General features: G+C 58.0%; 1 protein-coding gene across 2 annotated transcripts in view; it reads left to right on the top strand.

Annotated features, from left to right (window-relative positions):
* Window positions 1–15,075, top strand: part of DNAH1 (dynein axonemal heavy chain 1) — a 75,354-nt gene that overhangs the window by 25,742 nt on the left and 34,537 nt on the right. For both annotated transcript variants that reach the window (XM_032868239.1, XM_032868240.1), the window contains exons 10-28: window positions 359–570; window positions 1,227–1,525; window positions 2,883–3,033; window positions 3,911–4,104; window positions 4,199–4,424; window positions 4,906–5,025; window positions 5,400–5,482; window positions 6,589–6,730; window positions 7,166–7,321; window positions 7,706–7,904; window positions 7,985–8,238; window positions 8,805–9,017; window positions 10,524–10,688; window positions 11,794–11,915; window positions 12,018–12,123; window positions 12,607–12,786; window positions 13,425–13,565; window positions 14,198–14,361; window positions 14,555–14,668. In XM_032868239.1, coding sequence (XP_032724130.1) covers window positions 359–570; window positions 1,227–1,525; window positions 2,883–3,033; window positions 3,911–4,104; window positions 4,199–4,424; window positions 4,906–5,025; window positions 5,400–5,482; window positions 6,589–6,730; window positions 7,166–7,321; window positions 7,706–7,904; window positions 7,985–8,238; window positions 8,805–9,017; window positions 10,524–10,688; window positions 11,794–11,915; window positions 12,018–12,123; window positions 12,607–12,786; window positions 13,425–13,565; window positions 14,198–14,361; window positions 14,555–14,668 — 3,241 coding nt within the window. The remainder of the gene's footprint in view (window positions 1–358; window positions 571–1,226; window positions 1,526–2,882; window positions 3,034–3,910; window positions 4,105–4,198; window positions 4,425–4,905; window positions 5,026–5,399; window positions 5,483–6,588; window positions 6,731–7,165; window positions 7,322–7,705; window positions 7,905–7,984; window positions 8,239–8,804; window positions 9,018–10,523; window positions 10,689–11,793; window positions 11,916–12,017; window positions 12,124–12,606; window positions 12,787–13,424; window positions 13,566–14,197; window positions 14,362–14,554; window positions 14,669–15,075) is intronic.

Raw genomic sequence — 15,075 nt, forward strand, 5'->3', positions numbered from 1 at the left:
GCACTCTGAGGGTCCTGGTGCCCACATCTCCTTTGCGTGGTGCTGGGTTATGTGCAGAGTGGGCAGGAGTGAAGGGGGAGAGGGCCTGTGGTTCTCATCTACTTCAAACGGGTTAGGGACGCAGAGGGGCCTGGAGGGGATCCACTTACCCCAGAGCGGCAGCTCACTGCGAGCTGCAGGGCTGTTTCAGCAGGCTGTGGGAAGAGAGGGGTTCTGGGGTGGGTGTCTCTTTTGGAGGGTGGGTGTGTCTTTGGAAGGAGACAGGAGTTGTATCTCTCCATTACTACCTGTAGACCCCTCCTAATCCCTGGTGTGTCCCAGGCCAATCTGACCCTACCCTCCACCCCTACCCCTGCAGGGCTGGTGAGTGTTCCCAACTACCCCTTCCGGGAGCAGAAGGAAGACTTCACCTTTGTGTCCCTGCTTACACGGCCAGAGGTCATCATGGCCCTCAGCAAGGTGCGGGCCGAGTGCAACAAGGTGATGGGCATGTCCCTGTTCCACTCAAACCTCTCCAAGTACAGCCGCCTAGAGGAGTTCGAGCAGATTCAATCCCAGACCTTCTCACAGGTGCATGGGCATCCGGGGCTTGGAGGGCCACACACAGGCTGGAGCCTTGGAGCTCACTGGCCAGCAGTGAGGCCGTGAGCTCCTGTTTTTAAACCTAGACCTTGTGGAAGGGTGGGGGTTGCCCAGGGGGATGGCTCATCCCAGAGAGGAGAGGAGAGGAGACCCAGGGTAGGCTCCCTTTCGGGTCACTTTCCATCCAATCCTGGCGGCTTCTGAAGCAGACCCCTTGTCTTGGAAAGGATAACAGGAACTCCACATAGTTGCTAAGGATGGGGGTATGAGGGAAAATGGTATAGCCTTGTGGGAGACCATCACCAGGTGCTCCAGGAAAAAAGCTCCCCGTTCCTGTTTCACTCCGTGTGTCTCTCTGCTCATTGACTGTGTCTCCATCTCTCTGTCTCTCCCTTAGCTGGGGGAAAAGCCCTGCTTCTGCTTCCCCTCCTCCCTCCTTCCCCCAGAGGAGCCCTGGTCCCCAGGATCATGGGAGGGTGTTGGTTGTGGGGCTCGGCAGTCAGTTGGGGCTGCTGGGGGTCCTTCCCTGGCCATCTGGGTCCTGAGGCTGCCCCAGCACCCTCGTGTCTAGGGTCCCTGAGTGTGGCGGCTGTGGGCAGCAGGTTCCCGGGGGGCCCACCTGATGCCACTCACGGCCATTCCAGGTGCAGATGTTCCTGAAGGACAGCTGGATCAGCACGCTCAAGGTGGCCATGAGGAGCAGCCTGCGGGACATGAGCAAGGGCTGGTACAACCTCTACGAAACCAGCTGGGAGGTGTACCTCATGTCGAAACTGCGCAAGCTCATGGAGCTGCTCAAGTATATGCTGCAGGACACGCTGCGCTTCCTGGTGCAGGACTCACTGGCCAGCTTCTCGCAGTTCATCAGCGACGCCTGCTGCAGCGTGCTGGACTGCCCCGACCACATGGTCTGGGGCGATGACCTCATCAACAGCCCCTACAGGTGGGGCTGGCCAAGCGCAGGCACTGGGTGGCCAGACAGGCAGGGGTGGGGGAAGTGGGGCAGCCGGGACCAAGGTGCCCAGCACCGCCAGGTCTTGGATGGCAGGGAGAGCCCAGCCCTGGCCCTGGTGGCCAGGGATTGTCCCGCCAGCTCTGACTTGCACGTCTCTGGGTGACCTTCATTTTCTCCATCAGTCCCTGAGTTACTCAGTCAAAAGAAATATTCTTTGAGCACTTGCCATGGACCAGGTGGGGCTCCAGCGGAACCAGAGAGGGAGGACTCCTGCTCTCATGGGGGACAGGAAGCAAGCCAGTGAATCAATAGATGGTCACTGCCAATGTTTGCAGGGGCTGTGACAGACCAGGGTGGGGCAGGGGACTCTGCCACGGGGTCAGGGTCCTCTGAGTCAAGACCTGAGATTGAGAGGAAAGCAGCCAAGGAGATGTGAGGGAGAGGCACTGGGTTGAAGGCCCAGCACATGCAGAGGCTCGGAGGGGAGGAAGACCTTAGGGCTGTCAAGGGTGGAAGGGCCAGCAGCTATGGCTGGAGTGGGGAGGGCTGGTCAGGACGATATGGGAGAAGTCGCAGGGACAGGCCAGATCAAAGAACCTCTTGGGGTCACAGTTGGGGGCTAGATTTAGTCTAAGTGTGGTCAGCAGCCATTAGAGGGGAATTACACCCTGATTAAACAAAGCTCTGGATTTGTGGGAACAAGTGAGGCAGAAGGCAAGTCAGACCAAGTTTTCTGCCATTGAAAAGGATGATGTGACTGGGACTTGGGAGGGGTGCAGATTTGGGGTAGTGCCTGAGTGGCAGTGCTATGGGCCTGGCAGCAGGAGGAGGGGAAGTGGAAGGAGGGGAGGGGAGGAGACAGGCTGACTCCTATGGTCCACCGCTAGCACCGAGCCCTGAGGGGAGCTGTGTTTGGGATGCCCATAAAGTCAGGTAGGTGATGGATGGCAATCCAGAGTGCAGCAGGGAGGACTGGCTGGGAAGCTTGAGGGTTGTTGGCGTGTAGTAGGCATCTGAAGTCAAAGATGGTGGCCTCCCAGGGAGAGCGTGGGTGCCGCAAGGACCCAGGTCTGGCTGGCTTGCCCTGATGACCTCAGGACTGCCTGGTGGTGGTCCTCCCTCTTCCTGGTACCTGTGGACCTCTGGGCAAGTGGCAGGGGTGGATTAATCTTTGGCTGCTCTGTGTTTTTCTGGTAACTTAGAGGTTTCTAGAAGGAGGGAGGAGACAATTTTCATGCATGGAGAAGCTTGAGAACCATCAGGCTGGCAGGGAGGGCAGAGGGCTAGATATGCTGCACACAGGCCTCCTTGGGCGCCTGCCCACAGTCAGGCTATCACCCGACAGGCCCCGGAAAAATCCCCTCTTCATTGTGGACCTGGTGCTGGATAGCTCAGGGGTACACTACAGCACACCACTGGAGCATTTCGAGACATCTCTGCTCAACCTCTTTGACAAGGGCATCCTGTCCACGCATGCGGTGCCTCAGCTGGAGAAGGTAGGCCACAGCTCAAGGCCCAGGGCATCTGCTGGACTGGCTGCTCGTGGCTACCCAGCCACAGGCCAATGGGATTAGGGCAGTTCTACTTGATTTCAGGCCTCCCATCTGACCAGCAGAGTGCTCAGACCTTCAATATTTGAAGGACTCCCTTAATCCTCACCACAAGCTGTGCTGGGAACCATAAGCATCCCCATTTTGTCATGCACCAAGAGGGCACAAAGCGACTAAGTGTCAGACCTGCGACTCATTCTCCACCCCTGCCACAGCTGTTCTGGCCCCAATTCCACTCTCTTGATCCCACCCAGCTCCCTGCCTCTCTCTCCAGCTAAGATGTGGACAAAGACTGACTGTCACACTCAGGACCTCTTGCCAGAAGTCCCCACTCATCACACACCGGGTTACATCTCACTCCTCCCGGCCCAAGAGCTCCTGGAAATAGTCCCCTCTTGTCTTCCTTACTGGGTAGCCAGAGCCATCAGTGACCCAGCGGCCTTGTCTGCTCCTTTCCTGGGCTCTGCACTTAGGCCCGGTTAGAGGAAGACACTGCCCTTGGGTGGGGCTCCGGGGACTTCAGCCCTATCTTTGTCAACAGGGTGCTGGCAGACACCACAGCAAACCCTCTTCCATACCCTCCCCACACTGTGACTGGCCACACAGCTGTCCCCGACCCCCACTGCGCTGTCTGTGATTGGTCACATTGCTGCTCTGACCCTCCCCACACTGTCTGTGATTGGTCACACTGCTGCCCACCGCCCCCACCGCGCTGCCTGTGATTGGCCACACTTCTGTCTGCTCAGGCTTCGGATCCCATCTCCAACCCCTCTGCTTGAGCCCTGTGGCTTATCCAGCTCACCCCCTGCCTTTGGCTCTGCAGCTGGTGATGGAGGACATCTTTATCAGCGGTGACCCCCTACTGGAGTCCGTGGGGCTCCACGAGCCACTGGTGGAGGAGCTGCGGGCCATCATAGCCAATGCTGTGCGCAAGGCCATGATCCCACTGCAGGCTTACGCTAGGGAGTACCAAAAGTATTTGGAGCTGAATAACAACGACATTGCCACCTTCCTCAAGTGCGTGCGTACATCTGAGGGCGTCTGGGTGTCGGTGTGACCCCTGGCCACCCACTTACACCCTCTGCCCCTCATGTGTGTCCCCTGTCCACAGAGACTACCAGACGCATTGCCCGACAGCCTCGGAAGTACGGGAGGTGGTGCTCACCCACCTTCGGGAAAAAGAGATCCTGGACAGCTCGCTGCCCAGCAGTATCGTCATTGGGCCCTTCTACATCAATGTCGACAACGTCAAGCAGAGCCTGTCCAAGAAGCGCAAGGCCCTGGCCACTTCCATGCTGGACATCCTGGCCAAGAACCTGCACAAGGAGGTGGACAGTGTAAGTGCCCAGCCACCGACATGCGTTCACTCTCGAATCCTCGGTGAGCTCCCATGAATAAGGAAGGTGTCCCTAGGCAGGGCGAGGGCTGTCTGCAGATGCCCAGGCCAATGGAAGAATCTGGAAGTCATCCTGCCTTGACCCCCCAGCCTGTTTAAGGGGAGCTGTCCCATATGGAAGGTCTAAGGAAATAGGGGCTGCTACCTCTTTCCCTAGACTTGGAAAGACCTGAGAATCTCTCCCAAAGATGGGCCATTTCATGGAGCCGGGGGTGTGCCGGTGGGCTTAGAAGTCCCATGCATGTGTTGGCTGGGCGCAGGAGGCTAGGGAGGCCTCAGCTCCCCAGCAAGTCAGCTGCAGGATGTGGTAGGGTGGGGGCGGTTACCTATCAGGAGACACTGGGATCCAAGAAGGAAGAGCAGGCCCCAGGAAAGGATAGGGCGGGTACATGGCCTCCCTAGTGCCCTCCGCCCCTTGCCAGATCTGTGAGGAATTTCGCAGTATCAGCCGCAAGATCTATGAGAAGCCCAACAGCATCGAGGAGCTGGCTGAACTTCGCGAGTGGATGAAGGGCATCCCTGAGAAGCTGGTGGGGCTAGAGGTGAGATGGGTATAAGGGGGACCAGGGGCTGGGCCTGGGGACAGACAGCGCCTGGGAGATTAGGAGCCAGAAAGCTAGAGGAGAGGTAGACACAGAGGATAAGGGGTTTGGGAGGTTACAAGGCTGGGTGCATGGTGGAGGTTCAGACCCATGCTATCTGGGAGGCCAGGAGGGTGGAAGGTATAGGATGGGGCCTGGCAGTGGGAGGTGTGGCAGCCTTGGCTTTTGGAGCCCTGAGCCCAGTGCTAGCCGTGGATCTTGCGCCTCTTCCCTAACCCCAGTCCTCCCTCTGTGGAAGAGAGCCACCTTTCCTTAGTGCTCAGTCACTTTGGGGGTCCCACACATGCAGCTCTCATTACCACCTGTCCATGCAGGAGCGGATCGTGAAGGTCATGGATGACTACCAGGTCATGGACGAATTCTTTTACAACCTCAGCACAGAAGATTTCAACGACAAGTGAGTGGGAGCTTGGTCCCCCTCCCAGAGTGGGGGGCAAAGAGGTGCTGTGACACATGGCTCACATGGCTGTGTGTTCACACCAGAAATGCCACCCAAGATGTCTGAGACCGTGGCTCCACATGGGCCAGGGCCAGGTGCTGGTGGTGCAGAAGGAAATCAATGGAGCCTCTTGCCCTAGGGCCTCTGCTGTCCCCTCACCCTGTCTCCATTCTCTAAAACATTGTCAGCCTGACACACACATGTTCGCACAGGCCTGGAATCCCCTTTGTGGGAGGGGCCCTTTGGGATTCTTGGGAGCATAGAGAACAGACAAAGCTATCCTGGTGATCAGTGGGGAGCAGCACTTGTCCCCACCCAGCTCAAGAGCCTTCTGAGAAACAGCCTTAGGTTGGGACTGCCTTACTGAGGCCTCCAGAACCCCTTGCCCACCCTGCCTCACAGGCCTGGGGTGCCTTCAGAATGTTGAGGCCTGGGAGAGGTTGGGCGCTGTCTCCTGAGATCCCTGCCAAGAGCCCCAAGGCACTGGCTTTACAGGGCATCCTGGTACTCAGGCTGGGCCTCCCCTAGGGTCAGCATTCCTAGGCCAGATGCAGGCAGAATCCCCAAATTCTACAGAGTCCCCCCATTAGCCAGCAAAGGGAGTCAGTCTGATATGAAGGAAGCTGGCCTGGTGGCCTTGTTGGTCACCAAGGAAGTGCAGACTAGAGGCCGTTGTTTTGCCTGATGGGAGGTGAGGCACCTCCAGACTCCGGAATGTAAGGGGGGAGTCTAGCATTATGTTTCTCATTTCCGACACTGTTCCCTATCTTGCCCCATCATTGCACTGGGCACCATGGGCCAGCATCTCCCTGGATGCCCACCACAGCACCCAGACCGCAAGGAGGGATGGCCTCCCCAGCCAGGCAGGCCCACATCCCAACCCTGATGGTGGCAGGGGCTGCCTCCAGCTCACTTCCTCTTCCTGGTTGCTTGGCTGTGACTGGTTCCAGCTGTTGCCTGGATTTCCCCATTCTCCCCTTCACCCTGGGTGCCCCTGCCTGGCCAGGCCACCCCATGATTTCATCTGTGACCTGCCCCCCTAATGCCCACCCCATCCTCTCCAGGTGGGCTGCCAGCAACTGGCCTTCTAAGATCCTTGGGCAGATAGAGATGGTGCGGCAACAGCACACAGAAGATGAGGAAAAGTTCCACAAAATCCAGATCATGGATCAGAACAACTTCCAGGAGAAGCTGGAAGGGCTGCAGGTGGGGCTGGTTCAGGGCTCCACTACGCATCACTCCCCACCATGCGCTCTGGGGCCAGGCCTGGCTTCATGCATGCAGCAGGGGCTATGGGGTTGTTTGGTGGGTGAACTGGTGGGTGGATGAACAAATGGCTGGGGGTGCCTGGGCAGCAAGCTCCAGAAAATTCAGGGTTACAAAGGGGCCCAGCTCTTCCATGGTGTCCTTGGAGCCCCAATAGGTGAAAAAATGGGCACAGTGTTAAGGATGCTGGGTCTCCCTCTGACCTTGCTGTGTCACCCTGGGACAGTCAGCATGCCTGTGATTGGCCAGGAACCCACTTACTCCAGGAGAAGAAAGTGCCCTCAGAATGAGGAGGTGTTGGTACCTGGGGCCCTGGAATGCAAGCCTGTGGTTGGGGCCCTGGAGGCCTCTGACCCCGTGCTCTTTGGCCCACAGCTGGTGGTGGCTGGCTTCTCCACGCATGTGGAGATTGCACGAGCGCACGAGATTGCCAATGAGGTGCGGCGGGTCAAGAAGCAGCTGAAGGACTGCCAGCAACTGGCCATGCTCTACAATAACCGGGAGCGCATCTTCGGCTTGCCTGTCACTAATGTAGGCCTCCTCGCGGCACGCCGCCCCCCAAGCCCCACAGCTTGAGGAAGAGCCCATGGCATTTGTGGCCATATCTGAACCCAGCTCCTGGCTGGCGGGGCCCTGGCATTTGGAGGGTGGGACTGAGCAGGCTGCAGAGACAACTCCCTAGCCCCAGCCCTCAGGGCAAGGAGACTGGCTGGAATCAGGCAGGAGGCCTGGCAGTGCCACCCAGAGCCCGTGTGCAGTGGGGGAAGGGAGGCCAGGCCAGGGCTCATGGGAACAGGAGCAGGAACAGCATCTAGGAGCAAGGAATGGGAGAGGACCCGGCCCAAGAAGGAGCAGTGAGTGTGTAGAGAGCCCGGGAAGCACTCCTGGACAGCCCTGATTCATCTGTCCCCACAGTACGACAAACTCTCCCGGATGGTGAAGGAGTTCCAGCCCTACCTGGACCTTTGGACCACGGCCTCTGACTGGCTGCGCTGGTCTGAGAGTTGGATGAATGACCCCCTGTCAGCCATCGATGCCGAGCAGCTGGAGAAGAATGTCATCGAGTCCTTCAAGACCATGCACAAGTGTGTGAAGCAGTTCAAGGACATACCAGGTAGGCAGCCAAGCCAGCCTGTCTCCTCTTTCCTTGCCTGAGCTGGCCGCCTCTCACACCTGCCTGTCCCGCCCCGGCAGCCTGCCAGGACGTGGCCTTAGACATCAGGGCCCGCATCGAGGAGTTCAAGCCCTACATCCCGCTGATCCAGGGGCTGCGCAACCCTGGCATGAGGAACCGCCACTGGGAGGTGCTGTCCAATGAGATCAACATTAATGTCAGGCCCAAGGCCAACCTGACCTTCGCTCGCTGCCTCGAGATGAACCTGCAGGACCACATCGAGAGCATCAGCAAGGTGGCTGAGGTGGCTGGCAAGGAGTATGCCATTGAGCAGGTGCGTGGCCTCCAGGAGGCCTACCCAGCCCCTGGGAAGAGGACACTACTGGGCCCCATCCCCGGGGTCATTCCCCAGGCTCAGGGGTTGAGGTGCATTATGTTCAGTGGGTTAATCATGGATGTAAAGTGCTTGGTTCAATGTTCACCATCCCTGTCATTACTCAGTTACTCCTTTCAAGTACTTCTTGGCCCAGGGAGGAGCTGATAGTATTACCCTCATTTAACAGATGAATAAATTAAGGCTCAGAGAGGTTCAGCAACTGTCCTGGGTGACATAGCCAGTAAAGGTTAGAACTGGAACCAGAGCTTCTAACCAGCACCTCAGCTGCCTCCCAGCGTAGGTGTGTATGCTGTTCATGGGCAGCACGTGTTATGAGTACCAGCCAACCTTGAATTCAGACAAGGTCCCACGGGGGATTTGGTGACCAGACCACCGGGAAGTATTTGCCGGACAGCCACGGTCATGGCTGTGCAGAGCCCGCTCTTCCCGTCCGGGGCTGATCATACAGCGCATGGGCCAGCTCCTTCCTGGGACCCCGCCTTAACTTGCCCCCCCCATGCTAGGCACTGGACAAGATGGAGAAGGAGTGGTCAACCATCCTGTTCAACGTGCTGCCGTACAAGGAGACAGACACCTATATCCTCAAGAGCCCGGACGAGGCCTCACAGCTGCTTGACGACCACATTGTCATGACGCAGAGCATGTCCTTCTCACCCTACAAGAAGCCCTTCGAGCAGCGCATCAACTCCTGGGAGAACAAGTTGAAGCTGACCCAGGTGGGCCCTTGCTGTCCTCACGTACTCCTCCCCACCCTTCACATAGGCAGCCCTTTAAGGCGTCTGGGTGGGGGATGCCCTTTAAGGGTCGAAGGCGCGGTGCCTTACCCAGGTCTGCGGGCTCCTCCAACTCTGGCAGGCCCCTCCTGCAGGGCAGAGCGTCGAGTGTGAGGCTCTCCATCTCTGAGATTTGGCTACCAGAGGAAGCGATTCAGGATGTGAGGGTGGGGCCATGTGTGGTCCAGTGCTCTAGCTGGGTAAGGGCAGGAGATGCTCGGTCTGGGGACCACTAGGACCTCCAGTCTCAGAAATTTCTGGGCTGGATACTGCAAGGCCCTGAGGCTCCTCAGTCCTGTCTGTTCTGCTCTAAGCCTCCCATTTCTCTCTTAGATGAAGCTGGCGCGGGTGGAAGGGGCCTGGGCACTGGGCACTGCCCCTCTTGACGGCTGTCTGTTGAGCCTTGGAGGACTATCCTGGGGTTAGGCCTACTGGTGTGTTTCTTACAGTCCCTTCCCTGGGGCCTTTCTGGGAGCTGCTGAGGAACCTCCAGTAAAGGCCAGCAGCCAAGTGAGGAGGGCTTATGAGTATGCTCCTTGGATCACCCAGAGATGTCCGACTTGGTCAGCATCGTCCCTGGGTCTCCGCCTTTGCTCACACTGCCCCCTCCCCCTGGAGTTCCATCTCTTCCTGCCATCTCCAAGGCTCAGCGTCCAGCAGCCCTCACTGACTCTTCTGCATCTACCAGCAAGGTGGCCCTTGGTACCTCTTACAAAGCCCATCACACATGCTGGGTCCTTAAAGACTAGGGGCAGAGCTGGCTATTTCATGGGCTGTGGGCCCCTTAAGTGCGGGGACCACATCCTGCTTCCCTGTTTTTCTGGATGCCCACATGGGCGTAACCCAGGCCTGGCACGGAACTGGCTGAAGTACACATCACTCGAGGAAGGGAATGAATGAATGAATGAATGAGTTTGCAATGATGGGAAAAGAGAGAAATGCATAGAGAGGAGTTTGAAGGTAGAAGGGGAAAGAGGCTGGTTATGGAGGTATCTTGCTCTTGGACTGAGGTTCAGAAAGTATTTTAGGGATCTCGAGCTCAATCCCAGTACACCCCAGCGACTCCTGGGGTCACGGACCCAAAAGTCCTCCCAGGAAAGAGGACCGGTTTGGCCTCCATGCACTGGGCTCTTTCCTCTGTGACTGCAGCACTCACCAGTGTGAGGGTGGTTCTCTCGTAGGGAAGAGCGGCTCCCCTGGGTCTCTTGGAGGCTCAGGGGATCTGGGGGCACTCGGGCTTCTCTGGAAGCCAGGGCCTCTGTGTAGCCTTGGATCCCTGGAGCAGTGGCTGGCAGGGTCACCTGGAAATCCAGCCCCCCCGCCACCCGTGGACGCTGGCTCTGATGTCCAGGGCTCTGCCCAGCACTCCATGGTCTGGTGAGACCTCCAGGTCAGCGGGGACAGGACCTAGCGTGGACCCCAGGCGCTGACGGTCCACGCCCTGCCCAGGAGGTGCTGGAGGAATGGCTGAACTGTCAGCGGGCCTGGCTCTACTTGGAGCCCATCTTCAGCTCAGAGGACATCAATCGGCAGTTGCCCGTGGAGAGCAAGCGCTACCAGACGATGGAGCGGATCTGGAGGAAGATCATGAAGAACGCCTACGAGAACCGTGAGGCGAGCTCGCGTGGGGCCGGGCGGGGGCGGCGGGGACCGCCGAGGCCCCCCGTCACACTGTTGGCAGCCTCCTGGTCTCTCCTCTCCCTGAACAAGCAAGAATGAAGGACAAGTCCGAGGCCCGTGTCCCTTTGAGGAGACTCCCCAGTCTTGAGAGAGATTTCTTGGAAACACGGTAGTCGGTTTTCCCCTTGAAGATTTAGTCTCCATTTTTTTTTTTTTAAAGATTTTATTTATTTATTTGAAAGAGAGAGCAAGGAGGGGAGGAGGAGAGAGGGAGAGGGACAAGCAGACTCTGCACTGAGCATGGAGCCTGACACGGGACTCGGTCTCACAAGCCTGAGATCATGACCTGAGCTGAAACCAAGAGTCTGACACTTAACCAGCTGAGCCACCCAGGTGTCCCTACATTATTAGGATGTTAGGGATTGTACTTATTTATTTTATTATATATTTAGAGAGAGCATGTCTCGGGGAGGGACAGAGAGAAAAGGGAAAAAAGAATCTGAAGCAGACTCCATGCTGGGCGTGGACCCTGAAGCAGGGCTTGATCCCAGGACCCTGAAATCATGACCTGAGCCAAAACCAAGAGTTGGACGTTCAGTTGACTGAGCCACCCAGGTGCCCCTACGTTAGGATTTTAAAGGCTCTGACAAGTCCCACAACAAATAAAATTCCTTGGCTTTGTTTAACCCTAGTTCTTTTTTTTTTTTTTTAAAGATCTTATTTATTTATTAGAGAGAAAGAGGGAACATGAGCAGGGGGAAGGGACAGAGGGAGAGGGAAAAGCAGGCTTCCCGCTGAGCAGGGAGCCTGACACGGGCTCCATCTCAGGACCCCGGAATCATGACCTGAGCCAAAGGCAGACGCTTAACTGACTAAACCACCCTGGTGGCCCTAATCCTAGTATTTTTTTTACCATAGACTATTTTCTGTGGATTGACAGGGGTGATGGATGTGGGCCCTGGCTCAGGGCCATTTTCCTGCCCTCTCTCCTTCCCAGGTCCTACTGGGGTCTCTGGGCAGCATGGGTTCCCTCTGAGCCCACCTTGCTGCCTCCCAGTCCGACCGTGCTCACTTCCACTCTCTGGCCTGGGCTGTGCAGGTAATCAGTGTGTGCTCTGACCAGAGGCTGCTAGAGAGCCTGCGGGACTGCAACAAGCTGCTGGACATGGTGCAGAAGGGCCTCAGCGACTACTTGGAGACCAAGCGGGGCGCCTTCCCCAGGTGGGCACCGCCTGGCCCATGCCCACTGTCGGTGCTTGCCCATGGGGCTGGGGCGTGAGGGTGTCTGACCCACTCCTTCACCCCTCCCTGTTCCCCTGGAAGATTCTACTTCCTGTCAGACGATGAACTACTCGAGATTCTGTCCCAGACAAAGGATCCCACAGCCGTGCAGCCCCACCTGCGCAAGTGCTTTGAGAACATTGCCCGGGTGGGTAACAGGGCCTGGGGTTCAGGTCCGGGAGCTCTGGGGCACCTTCCCAGGGAGGAGAGCTCTTTTCTGGCCCCAAGTCCTTTTAGCAGGAACTGAGGTGGCCCGTGAGATTCCTGGCCCTTGGAGACAGCCAGGGCCATTGGGAGGAAGGGCACCCGTAGAACCCCCACCCAGCTCCGTAGAGTCCTGAGGTGCTAGCTGGGCCTAGAAACCCAGGAAGCCGGGAAGCGGAGGTTCCTGAGTCACCTCATCCTCTCTTCGTCTACAAGGAAGGCCACACAGACCTATGGGGGAGGGGGACAGGCAGGGCAGGCTTAGCCTCCTTCCCCAACTGGGCTGGGCCGCAGCTGCAGACAAGGCAGACCCCACATGCAGTTGGGGGACACAGTGGAGAGGGCAGGGCCAGCCCTGGGGCTGGGGCAGATGGGGCCTCTGGGCACACAGTGGGTAAGGCCTCTCTTGCTCCTCCCCTGCTCGCAGCTGCAATTCCAGAAGGACCTGGAGATCACACACATGTACTCGGCTGAGGGTGAAGAGGTGCAGCTGTCCTTCTCCATCTACCCGTCCAGCAACGTGGAGGACTGGCTGCGGGAGGTGGAGCGCAGCATGAGGGCCAGCGTGCGGGACATCATTGAGAGAGCCATCAAGGCTTACCCCACGGTGAGCCGTGCTGCCTGTCCCAGCACAGCCTTGGTGACCCCCGCTCCCTCACAGGGTCGCCTGCCCTCCTGCCTGCCTGCCTCATCCTTGGGCTCTGCCTTGACCGCTGGTGCTCTTAGTCAGCTGGGGGTTCTCTGGGGGCAGGTGGTCCCTGGGGCTGCTGGAGGAAGAATCTGAAAATGGTCCAAAAACTGAGACGTGTCCCTGGAATGACCGGCTACTGTGGTAGTGTTTTACGCACTTGCTGTGAGCTTGGCCTGGCCCAGGGCCTCCCCCATATCACCTCTCTCAGGCCATGGTCATGGACTGAGTCCATGCTGAGTTCATGTACGTAGCTCCCTGTGGATTAGTTCAGAGATGTTTTTTGCCCAAAGGTGTGTGATTTGAAAGTGGCAGGCAGGATTTGAACCCAGGACTGTGTTCCCTGATCCTAGGCTCCCATGCCTCCGCTTCAAGGTCTCCTCTGCTGAGGAAGTAAGGGCTCGGCCCCATTCCAAGAGGCCTGAGCTTAATGGCTTCTCTGCTTCTGAGGTGGAATTCACTACTTGGGCCCAGAAACACAGACAAAGTTTAAGCAAAAAAGAATGCACAGGCAGGGCTAGCCGCCCCTGGCTCAGCTCTACCTGTTATCTTTCTAGATGCCCAGGACCCAGTGGGTTCTAAAGTGGCCTGGCCAGGTGACCATTGCCGGGTGCCAGACCTACTGGACCATGGAGGTGGCAGAGGCTCTGAAGGCCGGGAACCTCAGTGACCAGCTGTTCCCCAAGCTGGCCCGGCAGGTGGGAGCCCAGGGAGTCTCCTTCTGCACCCCCCCAGCCACCCCACACCCTGGGAGAACCTGCTTCCTCTGGGGGGCTTCCCTTTGTTGATCCTGGAAGGGGTTTGGACTTAGAGCCAAAGAGCAGTAGGTCAGACACCCCTGAAGTGAGTGTCTCACAACCTGCCACCCATGAGAGGGTCTGGTGGTCTGAGGAGAGCTCTGAGGCCAGGCAGGTGCCCCTCTGCCAGTGGTCAGTGAGGGAGCCACACACTGGGGCCTCTGGCATTGTGTGGTGGGCTCTCCCTGCCCCCTCTGTGGGCCTCTGTGCCCCCGGCTCCTCACCACTCTCCTTCCTCGAGCTCCTTGCCAGGCTCCAGCTCCTGGCCCCTGAAGGCTCCCAGGTCTCCGCATGCTACAGGCACCATACGTGTGCCTCTGGTTTTATTTGGTTTCCTGCCAGACTTCCCACTTGGCCAGCGCCCTGCCTGCCCTCCCCCTGCCTCGTCCTGTACCCCATTCCCATCCTAGGCCACCAGCTGCTCCCAGGACAGAGAGATTGTTCCTGGGAGAAGCACACCATCTGTGCACAGGAGAGGAAGCCTACCCAGCTTGACCACACCAATATCTGACAGCGTCCCCCCGCTCCTACAGCTCAGTGACCTGGTGGCCCTGGTGCGGGGGAAGCTGTCCCGCATGCAGCGGGCTGTGCTGTCAGCACTAATTGTCATTGAGGTCCATGCCAAGGATGTGGTGAGCAAGCTGATCCAGGAGAACATAGTCAGCGTGAATGACTTCGAGTGGATCTCGCAGCTGAGGTGAGGATGCAGGGACCCCTGGCCCAGTCATGTCCAAGGCCAGCGCAGTGTGGAGAGTCAGTCTCCAGTAGGCCCTGGGACAAGCTGGGCGGGGTGCCTTGCTGCTTTCCTTCCCCACCCGTCCTGGGCCACATGCCCTACCCAGCGGCCCGTGGTCTCCATGGTCTGGGAACCTATCTCCCTGCAATGCCAGGTACTACTGGACAAATAACAACCTGTATATCCGGGCTGTGAATGCTGAGTTCACGTACGGCTATGAGTACCTGGGCAACAGCGGGAGGCTTGTGATCACGCCCCTGACCGACCGGTGAGCCTCCTTCTCCCCACATACTCTCCTACTCTGGTGCCTTCCCTCCAGCTCTGACTGGCCCGAGAGTCTGGGGGCCACAAGGCCCAGGGAGTCTGTGCTGGGCCAGTCCATTAAAACAATGTGGGGTGAGGAGCACGGGCTTCAGGTTCAAAGCCAGTTCTGACCCTCTGCTGGGTGACCTGGGACAGCTGACTCACCCCTCTGTGCCCTAGTCTTCTCTGCAGCCTCCTCAGGGTAGTTATGAGAATTTCATGAGCCGAGGTGTAAAGCCTTTAAGCACACATGTAGCACTCTGGAAGCATCTAGAGGGTATGAGCTTTACTGATTTCATCAGTCACAGCTGCCTTTCAGGGTACCAGAGGAATTGGCTTAGGGGAAAGAATAGGCAACCCCTTTATAAAGTG

The sequence above is a fragment of the Lontra canadensis genome, unplaced genomic scaffold (assembly GCF_010015895.1).
Source record: "Lontra canadensis isolate GAN:19392208 unplaced genomic scaffold, GSC_riverotter_1.0 scaffold35, whole genome shotgun sequence".
Lineage (NCBI taxonomy): Eukaryota > Metazoa > Chordata > Mammalia > Carnivora > Mustelidae > Lontra > Lontra canadensis.